At 41.1% G+C, this 11,268-nt stretch overlaps 1 protein-coding gene across 1 annotated transcript in view; it reads right to left on the bottom strand.

Moving 5' to 3' along the window:
- The window catches only part of GLI3 (GLI family zinc finger 3), a 54,220-nt gene extending 43,480 nt beyond the window's left edge, over positions 1-10,740 (bottom strand). The window contains exon 1 of the mRNA XM_010015136.1: positions 10,545-10,740. Coding sequence (XP_010013438.1) covers positions 10,545-10,648 — 104 coding nt within the window. The 5' untranslated portion in view covers positions 10,649-10,740. The remainder of the gene's footprint in view (positions 1-10,544) is intronic.
- Positions 10,741-11,268: the final 528 nt, after the last annotated feature.

Genomic DNA, 11,268 nt, shown 5'->3' with positions numbered 1-11,268 from the left:
AGGGTGGGCAGTGGCATCACTTCGTCTTGCCCAGCTGATACAGCCATGACTGCTTAGAAATGTGCACCAGGATGGCACCAGTGTTGCTCAGAAACTCTCTAGAATTCATGGCCAAAGACAGTAAACAAGACCTGAAAGTAATCATTTGGAACTGCTAAAACCAACCACCAGGTTTTTGAAAAGCCCTGAGTTGTTTCAGAGGCCTCAATCAGCATCATGTTTCTTTAAGATACCTTAAAGGGGCTGCATTTTGGACAAGGGGCGCTCAAGACTTCCAATCCAGATGCCAGAAGAACATAAGATGCCTGCTCCAATTGTTCACATTTTTCAAAACATCAGTTGCTTCCAAAAAATCTTGGATTCACAGAAGTGTAAGTGAATTATGAATCTTTTTCTTCCATCTACCTACTGAGAAATGAAAATCTACACCACTGGAGGGAATCTGATTTGTATTTCTGTTACAGACCTTTTTTAAAAGACAAAGTGGAGAAGGAAAAAAGAGAAAAAGATGAATGCATGTAAAACCACTAATAAACTATATGCAGGTTATCTTTTTAGTTGTTGAGTTTTATGGGGATAAGGGTTAGAAAAAGCATGTAATACTTCTGCTTAAGCATTCAATAACTCATATACACTGACAGAAAAGCCCATCAGTGGTATCATTTATTTTTCCATGCTGTGGGCTTCTGTGTCTGTCTGACAGTCTGTCTCTCTCTCTTTTTCTCTTCTCCTCCTCTGCGAAGTCTCAAACTCCCATCACCGGAGGTAAAGCAGGGCAGTGAACTACATTGCAATTACATGAGCACATCAAATTTTAAGGAACAGACTTCAAGAAGAAGAAAAACAGACATTATAATCAAAACCAAACTTTGTGGCTACTTTGTGGCTGTCCTACTAACAAGGTCATCCAGTTTCTGGTCACAGCTGCGGAATTTACCGCAAAACAGCTGTGAATTCAAGTCAGGAAGAATTTCTTCTTTCCTATACATTGCATAGGTGTGCCTAAGGAGACAGGCTGACAAAAAACATTGAAAAAGCACTTTGTTACTCTACACAGCACTCTTCATGCACCTTCGCTTCCACAGTCGCTTCCTTTCTTTTCCTCTTTTGCATATTTGAAATTATCTCTATGCCCTCTCTTCCTGTCCTGTGTTCTCACCTTTAAACTGGACAAACCAGGTCAAGCCTATTTTAACTCATCAACACAATTTTTCAGACCTCTGACTGTTTTCCCTGCTCTTCCTTGTAGTCCCCCCAACTGCCTAATAATCTTTCTTGCAATGAAATGCGCAGAACTGGTCGCAGTACAGGAACATGTCTCATAGTGAGACACACCGGCTCCATCTTACACTATGGTGCAGAAGAAGGCTTCAGGCCCTTTGGCTTGATGGGTCTTTAATGTCCGGATGGTGCACACACAGCCCAACTGCTTGCTCCATGAGCACTCCCAGATCACTCTGTAGCCTCCATCATTTGTTCTCAGCATCAGCAGCTGACACTAGGCAGACCAAATGATCCAAGTCCCTCCAAAAAGGACCCCAGTTCGTGAAGGGAGATGTGATTTGTAGGCAGACTGGCTTCAAGTTCAATAAAGCTGATGATCAGGTATTAAGATAAAACCACGGTTTCTTGAGCTCATGCTCAAGTAGGTACAGATGTCACTACTTTGTCTTTCTTACTCTCCCTTAAGAGTTGCATGAAGCCTGTGGGCAAACAAAACTGAGAAATCAGGGTGCAGAAACCCACTAATAAATGTTGGATAAATACCTGGACTCACTGTGTTCAATTGGGTTTTTATCCTTCCCTTTCAGCAGGCCAGTATTTCATCTTTAGGTTTTGACTTGTATTTCCAAACTCCTTATTTATTGTTCAGGAATGTTGCTAAGGGGCAAACACCTTCCCATTTTACACATGTACCCAGCCACTCTTCAGAAAAGCACCCCTAATAACTCTTAAATACTTCTCAAGAAGAACTGACTTCAGCAAGTCCTTAAATGCTGTCCTAAGACCTGGGCCCTACAGACATTGCAACCTTACCCGAATTAAGTAATAATACAAGTCATAATTATGTTAACAGTGATCAAACACTGTTTTTCACATGCTCAGATGCTCTTCTTTTATAAGGAGCAATGTAAGAAACAGCTTAATTCATCCCATGGTAAACTGACATGTGGGAGCCATTGTCCAAAATGCAGGATGTATGTAAGGGTGGCTGGGAGTTGAGCCATGGGTACTGATGGGGTCCACATAAGCTGACTCCATACACAGAAGTTTATGTATGTATTTTGATGGAACTATGCACATGTGTAATATGCAGCCAGGAACACTGCGTACTCAGATGTGGAAAGCTGCAGACAGTCATCAGGAAAAACTCTTAGTCTAACTCCACCAGAGATGTAGAGGAGAGAAAACCAATGAGTTCTCCTTGGACAGGACCTGGAAGAGAGGAAGCAGCAAGGAATGCCAAATAAGGAAAAATGCCACATAAGGAAACTGTCTCCTGTTGTTTGAGTTGATGGAAACAGGAATTTGTGTACATTCTTTGTAAACAAGCTGGAGTGAATAAAAAGAAGTTTCCAACTCTGTCATCTTCTTCACCTCCTGATGGAAACAACCTGCGAGAATGACTGTTGACAAATTGCTCGGGTCACAGGAGTGACAAAGCACTCAGCAGCACCACAGCCCTGAAGATGTGAAATTCTTACTGCTTCAAGTATCTTATATGCAAAATGAAAACCAAATGGCCTTACAGGAAGGGAGACCTTAAAAACGCACTTCTGTCTGGAGCAAGTAATTTTAAGCGATACGAAAGAAGAATTTTGCTTTAAATCCTGTTCTTTTCCCTCTACTCTCCAACTGACAACCCCGAGCTTCGAGCAGACAATGCAGAGAAGTCACCAGGTGCTTTTACAGCTTGTCACTTAAGTACAGGGGAAAATAGTATCAAACTGTGACTATGAAACCAGACATATGGCGTGATCTTAAAGACAGGTATGAGACTCAGAATCCTTTGAAATAATTTTTCAGAACTGACTGGGTTTCACAAATATCCCCCTGCATTTGTAATGTTGGCACATTTCATTCAAAATCACTAACTTAGAGACAAGCCATCTAACTCCATTTGTAAAAAGACAAATCCTGCATATATAGTACAATATATAACAGAATATATTGTACTATGTTTTCCAGTTTTCATCAGATAATAGTCATTGTCTTACAATTGCATCCAGCTCACATACATCGCTGCCTCTTTCTCCACTTTTCTATTATGGGTTTAAAATTAACAGTCTGTGGTCTGTACTTCCTCTCCAGCTTACCATATTATCTATTCTGTTTTATCTGCTGGACTAGGTGAAGTTTTTCTTCATGAATACATTGCCATATGCCAGAATAAAATGGATCAGCTTCACTTAGAGCAACAGAGCCACACTGATTAACCTTATGTGCTCAGACAGCACTGACAGCTTTGTCCTTCTCACTGGGATATTCCTGCTCAGGCATCCTTAGTATCCTAACTGGGCTTTGTACTAACAGTACCTTGCGTAACTCATCTGTGCTCCCTCCATGCAAGCTCATGACACTTCTGGCAAATATCATTTTGAATCAAGTTCATGGCTAAGCATTTTTGCATTTCTAAAACTGGTAATATTAATTACATGGGAAGTGCTAATTAGTACTTGTTTTTAGGGTCTGAAAATGAAGTAAGGAAGTGTTAAATGCTAGCACGCTTCACTTAGCTCCAGAACTTCCCTGGAATTAGCACTGCGCTGGGTCCAATGACTTTAAACTCCCCGAATAACACAGAACTAGTCTGGAGCAAATTACTTCAAATTGACTTTTAATTACAAGACCTGTGACATACACATTTGCAGGCATACATACATACCACACTTGTGTATGTGTGTATCTCTACATGTAAATGTGCATGCAACATGTGCCAGCACTGTCTATATTCTTTATGTTGCTTGACTTCTTACATGATACATTTTCTGAAGGCAGAAATCTTGCCACTCGTGTGTATTTGTGATGAAAAATATCCACCACTTTCTAAGGCAAGATGCAGGAGATCTCCAAAACACTCTCAATGAATGTCACTATCGTATAATCTATATGAGCCTTCTATAGGAGGCTAGCTGCAGAATTAAGTTTCAAGAGAGCCTGAATTAGATGCAACTTTCTGTAATACTGATGAATTTCATTTTTATTCACTCTGTAGTACTTCTCTGCCATTCACGCTTCTTGAAAGAGGGGTTAAAAAGAAGCTATTATGGCATGATAGAGCATTATATTCCCTTCTTTAGATTAACCATGCACAGTAAAAGACCACTGAGAATAAAGCTCTGTGCTGCACATATGTGATGTGTCTAGTTATAATAGGACCTGTTTCAGTGGGCTTATACGTGGTCTGAGTTTGACTCAGTCTGAACTGCAACTAAGCCTTCATTTACAACATACTACTTAAAATTAGCATAGACCTTTTAAAGCAAGGAAAGCCTTCACTCAAAGTCAGCTTTGCATCTCAGGCAGATCCCAAAGAAAGTAACAATAAACAGCAAAACACCTGTAACACTCACATAATTAACACACTTTACCCTATACATCCCACCATGAGAAGCTTCTTGCAAAACACTGCTGAATATATGGTGTTCTGTTCTACTCTAAACATGTTCTTTTTAAGATTCATTTCATTAAGCAGCAGATTTAATTACATAAATACACAAACTTAAACAGAAACTGAAGATAAGAATTAAGCACTCGGTTTTCAGTAAAACTTAGATGTGGTTCTAAATGAGCTGAGCCAACTCACAAGCAGCATTTCCTTGTCTCCATGCAGAATTCAATGGAGGAATGAAAATTTGATCAATGTGAAGCTATAGCAAAACCACGTTAAGACAAATGGAATGGAAAACAGAACACAGCAAATCACGGTGCATTGGAATTGCTGGTCCTCTTCCGGAATATGATTGCATGTGGTAGAGGGAGACTGTTTCAGACAGGATCGGCAGAAATGACAGTGCAAGAACTCTAAAGAGCAGACTGAAAACAACCATTTGCCTCAGAAAGGAGATGAATAAGAGCAGACATAATAAGAATATATTAAATATTGAATAAAGAAAGAAGACTGAGAACATGAGGGCTCCCTGTCTTATAGCTATGAGACATTCTGTTAAATTCAAGAACTGGATAATTGAAACCTGATAAAAGGATACTCTTAGTGCGTAATTAGGCTGTTGGGCTCTCTGCTGGAGATACTTTCACTTTTCTCTGTGATAACCTTATACTTTATTTGTGTATCTTAACTCTGTTGTTATTTTTCTTTTTGCTTTTCTCTCCGTGTTCGCCAAGGGAAATGGGGAAAAAAATACACTGTCACTTTCTCTAGATATAAAGCAGTTCAGAGAGGAGGGCACTGACTAATTACACAACACATGTTCTATACAAGGAACTTATAAGAGATGAGAAAATAATTGAGTATCCAATACCTGCTTGCAGAGAAGCAGACTCTTACCTTCCTCGCTGGTATTAATCCACTGCTAAGCTCACCCTTCCTAGTGCTCTTTCTGAAAGTACCCTCACTACCATTCCCTGATGCTCAGCTTCAGATCAGCCCAGAGAAACTGACAGGAGCCAGAACAGCCGGGATCTGACTGTAATTAACCACACTATGTTAACCGCTCTTTCCTTTTCTGATGACATCAGGGGAGCAGGGGCAGATCCCAGAGGGGGGGAAAAGTGTTGCTGTGCTTTCTCAGTCTTTCAAACCTTGGAGGAGATCCCAAAGGGCTCCCATGCTCACATGAAACTGAATTTTAACACGCTATAAGATGGCTAAGGTGTGTTCACAGTTAAATCTGCCTAGACCCAAAGAAAGTCTCTGGTGGTAGGTGGAATTACTCCTGATTTAAACACCTTGTAGCTGACAGGGAATTCAGTTCATTCTCTGAAAACTGACTTTGTAAATTTGGCATTGCAACACTGCTAAGGCACTAGAAAAACACTGAGGCTCTGAATTTCAGGTCATATAGAACATGAAGTCTCAACCTCCTGTGTTTATTACAGACCAGCAATCTTTTGTAAAGGTTTTGAATCAGTACTCTTAATATTATGGGAAGTGATTACCCCCTTTCTATTCACTCTAGGCCATGCTGCCTCTCAAAAAAGAAGTGCTACTGAAGTGCAAAGTCTAATAATTGTCACAGGTAGCAGATATAACATTAAGTACATCCTGACAAAAGATTAATAGCAGGGGTGCTGCACTGCAGGACTGAGGCAGGTAACCAAATGAGTAAATGTCAAATGAAGGATTATCCTCATTTGATGCTATTTCATACACCTCTTTTCTGCATAATCTCTCCCAGCTGAGACCTAAACCAGGTGTTTTCAAATGCATAAAGTAGAAGCTCTACCTGGTGTGCTAAAGGAGATCCACTATTAGCTGTCAGCAGGAGCGACATCTTCTTTTCAAGTACTCAGCCAGTAGTCAGGATACAGCATTACACTGCAGCTGACAATGACAAAGCACCCGCCAAGTCAAGCCCTATCTGGATTGTGCTAAACTATTGCTATTTATTATTCAAACTGCAGTAGTACCCATGTCAAGGACCTGAGCCTTTCTGTGCTTGACTCTGTAACAGAGCCCAAAATGTGGCTGCTTCCACTTGACTCAATACAGCGCTCATATGACGGTCCTATGCTGAAAAGCTGTGTGGAGCATAGGATGTAATCTTTGAGTTAGAGGATGTACTTTTTTTTTGCCAATGCAAAGACCAGTGAGTTCAATGCTCTTTCAAGCTGTTTTTGTAAAGTTGTTACCTGTTTGTGTGCCAGCCCATCAGCTTTTAGTTACGTGAACACACATCCCTTTTCCTCCCTTGCAGGATTCACAGCTGCTTCACAAAACAGTGTTTTCAACCTCCCTCTGAGGTGAAGGGGAAGGACTCAATTTGCACAGAACAGGAATCAAAGAAAGATGAAGGTTAAAAAGTGCCACTCATTGTGGTTGCCCAATTTCAGACATGAAGACCAGATCTCTCAGATTAATTAACATGATGCAATACCTGAAATGTTCAAATCAGCAGTCACAGAATCACAGAACAGTCTGGACTGGAAGGGACCTTAAAGATCATCTGGTTCTAACCTCCCTGCCGGGGACGGAGCAGCCACTACTTCTCTGGGCAACCTGTACCAGTGCCTTACCATAGTGAAGTAACTTCAAGCCAGGGCTGTGAGCAACTCAGCTCCTCTGCTGAATTAGGAGGCTGGACGTCCAGAGGAGAAACTATATGAGGCTGGTGGTCACTTCTAACTATTTCACTTTGCCCACCATCAGGCTGAGACTGTGTTTCAAGAGCAGCGTCCACTCTCCTGGCAGCAAACTACCAGGTAAGAGGCTCCTTCCTCTTTTAGAGCTGCCTGGGACAGCTGAGGCAGGGTCCTGTGGCTCTGACTGACACAGAGAGGATGTTCAGCCTGAGCAATGAAGCCATGCAAGAAAATACTTTGCAACCCTGAAATTAAAGATGGTATCAAAGCACAATCACAAGAGGGCAGTACCTTCATTCTCCTTAATGACTGGCTTCTGCATGCTTTATTCTGCAGCTTTTTCTCTCTTCTAGTGTAATACTATGTTGTGTTATAGAAAAGCACTTGGTACCAGCTTGCTTAACCTGGACAGTTCCTGCTCTGACCCTTGTCTCCCCTGAAGACTGCTTTCTTTTTCACAAGGCAGTTATGGCTGCTTAGCCTCCACATGCTTCCCAAGGAGGTACCAGATTAACCAGAGCTGCAGCTGCAGAGAAAGGTCCTCCTTCCTCTCTATGAGCCCTGTACTGGAACATGCTGAATGCTTGGGCTATTTAATACATGCTAATAGAAACCTCCTAAAGGCTTTTACCACTTGGCTGAATGGGACAATTTTTCAAGAACAGCAAAGATCATATCTACAACATCTAGGCAACATTCCTGGCAAACTTTAGATTCTCAGTGAAAAGGTAGCAAGTGGTCTTTTAGTCTCTTCTTCCCTAACTTTATTCTGATAAATCAATAACTATGCTGATGCTTTTTGGAAATACTTAACATTAGATAGGTATCTGCCATGAAAAATGCTGCCAAGTGTAAACTATTCAGGCTAACTTCAAAGTGACTGGACACAAGACCTAAAAGTAGAACCGTGCAGTGCTAAGTATCATTAACGCTACTGATGTTGCCTAAAATACAAAACCTTCCTGTCCCCAATTCCACTAGTGGGCTGCTGAACTGTACCATTTTCTTGCAACAACCTCTATGAGATTTACCTGCAAGTTTCCAGAAGCTGGGATTTTACACTAGGACAAGTGTTTTCTGGACTTGGATCACTGCTGCAGACAAAACCTATGGTTTGATGCAGTACAGCAGTTTCTGTGCTGAATTCATTATTTACAATACAGTGAGCTGTAACATATTACATTTTACTCATAGTCTTGTTGCTATTTAGTCTTGCAATTTATTAAAGCATTGAAATGTGGCTTGGGTTTAATACCTTACGTCACTGTTTGTTTTGGTGTAACTTTTATAGACAGGTTCGCATGGGAGAAGTTACAGGGCACCAAACAGGCCAGCTGCAAAACTGAAGAAAGAGCTAGTGCTCTCTCCCTTTCCTTCCTTTCCACTGGGAAGAATGGAGATGTATATTTCCAACTCTTCATGTTGAATGCGTATACTCTTACCAAAAAGAAAAAAATGATTAATTCTAAATCATGTGAAATTTTGGATTATGCATTCCTGGAAAGCGTGACCAGTAAGTGATGAAAGCTTCAGCCAGCCATAGGCTCAGGCATACAAGCCTTGCTTTCTTCAGTTCACAAGACTCACTGTTCTACTCCTTAGCATCCTTAATCAGTCTCTTCCTAAAACTCACTCCAGTTCCACAACTGCCTTCAACAAACCTATTCATCCAACTCTGGGTCTGCAGGGATGGCCCTTAGATTTGTGATTCTATGTGTCAAAAACACATACCAACCATTTCCAGCTAAGAGGAAGAGTAAAACGAGGGAAGACTTACTCCACTGTACAGATTATGCCAGTTTCCATGCACTATTTGTTTTACCAAAGTTACAAGCAATGGAAAAGGAGGTTAGTAATTAAAGCGCCATCCCATCTTAATCAAAGGGACAGTACACCTCCACAGAGCACATGTATTTAACAGATGTGGTCCAAAACTGCTGCCAGCTGTTGACGTAAATCGTATTGCAAATGATGGAGCTTCATAATTGGGCCTGTGGCTACACAGGTTGCAGAGATGTATTGCAGAGCTATGATATCATACCTGTGAAATACTATACGGCTATTCAAGTACATCAGGGCTATGAAGCATTGCTATTTAAAAGAAATGCTTAAAAAAACCCGACAGCACTTAAACTAATACCAAATATTTACAGTGCTGTCACTTCCAGAGTTTAGCAGGCTCATGGTTTCTAACACACCAGTTGCGTGCCCCACTTTCTCTGTAAGCACAAATCCCCATAGCTGGGTTTTGAAGTTGTAAGTGTGTCAGTTTTGCCAGAGAAGTATGCTTGAGCCTTGCCAAAAATGGGTCTTTCAGATCTCCAGAAATCGCTGTGGGGACTTGCTCCTTTGCCTCATTGCAAATTGAAGGTGGAGGCTGCTTTTAAGCCAGGGACCAGCAGTACTCCTTCTCTGACTGCCATAAATGCAAACCCAATATTTTCAGAGACTCTGGGGAGGTGGGTAGGTTTTTTTTGGAATACCAAAGGAGCTTTTTTCGGTTAACACATAGCACTGTCTCAAGTACAAGAATGTTCTGCAGTTGCTCTCTTTTTTACTGTTTCTCTTCATTTTCTTTTTTGACATTCTTGCTTTTGTTTCCTCTCCCTGTGCCTTGTTTACTCCCCTTTCCTGCACAACTTCTGCCCACCCTACCCTTACTATTCTGCTCTTCTACCTCCAGAACAGCCATTTTTAGCTGTTTCCTTGCACATGCAAGTGAAGTGGCCAAGTGGAAATCCCAGCATTTCCGATGATGCTGGACAACAACAGTACTTCCTTGGTACAGAAAAAAATAGGTAATCTAGCTGCAGAATGTCTTCTCTTTGGAGATAAATACCCAGAAGTTCTAACCAAGCATTTAATTGAACAGTACCACACGTCTGTGCTTTACGCTCTGATGACCTGTACTGCAGGAATATTTCACTGTCCGTTATATCTATGGCCATAAGAAACCAAGTGACTTAAGTCACAAACCTATCCTAGAGCTTCTTCTCTGAAAACAGACTCCTGAGGACACATACACCATTACTGTGGTCAGATAGAGTATTACCTGCACTGGACAATAATATGCCCTTGTGGTTACCTTTCTGAGCAAGAAGGAGGAAAGTATTTTGTACTTTAAATTAAGCTGCAGTGAACATATATTATAGACACTACAAAATACACATATTCACAAAACACAACAATTGCTGAAAGATGTGAGTATACATTCACCTTTGTGTTTCGTGTATAACACATAAATAAGAATATACAATACAGGTAGAAAATGCTGTTCTTACCTTATTGCACTGGCAGATAAGTGGCCATAAGAACCACTGGCTGAGGAACTGCTACGAGAGTTATTGAGAATTGTGACCAAGGAATTTGGAGATGTCCGTATCATGGTCTGAAGGTCAAAGCTGTGATCAGATAGGGGGGATATGGACAACGTACGCTTTCGGCTTGGTCTAGCTGACAATCTCGGACTCGGAAACCTGGCGCCTGTTATGTAAACACAAATAATTATCCACCAGGGTACTTAATCGCCTTTATTTGTTATCAGTGATGGGTAGAGGGAGTCGCAAGACACCAGCATGCTGTGACAAGCCCACTCTCTCCACTTGTGATCTACTGGCTACGATTGAGGAAAATTAGGAAGAAAAATCTATCTTCCTGTGGCTTACCTCAGGGGAGCTCTGTTTATTAATGTGCAAGCAAAATGATAAATTGCTAAACAAAAGGAAAGGACTTTTATGAGTTATCCCTCTCATTTCTGGTGATTTATGAATCTGATGGCTTCTCAGACATTCGCATCATTAATTCAACCATGAGCAATGAGACAGTGGTTCAGATCCAGGCTACCTGTAAACCCAAAGCTGCACCACTTTACACGTACAGCCGAAACTATAATTGTAAAATACAGTGTAGAAATGAAGAGGCAGCTTTTCCTTTGGTGACTGTAACTCTGCCTGGGTGATACTTGATGCAAAACTGAACATCAGAACTGAGAAAACCCCACTACAA

Source organism: Nestor notabilis, unplaced genomic scaffold, assembly GCF_000696875.1.
Source record: "Nestor notabilis isolate BGI_N333 unplaced genomic scaffold, ASM69687v1 scaffold6880, whole genome shotgun sequence".
Classification (NCBI taxonomy): domain Eukaryota; kingdom Metazoa; phylum Chordata; class Aves; order Psittaciformes; family Psittacidae; genus Nestor; species Nestor notabilis.
The sequence above is the reverse complement of the archived record's forward strand: the minus strand, read 5'-3'. Positions and strand labels throughout refer to the sequence as shown.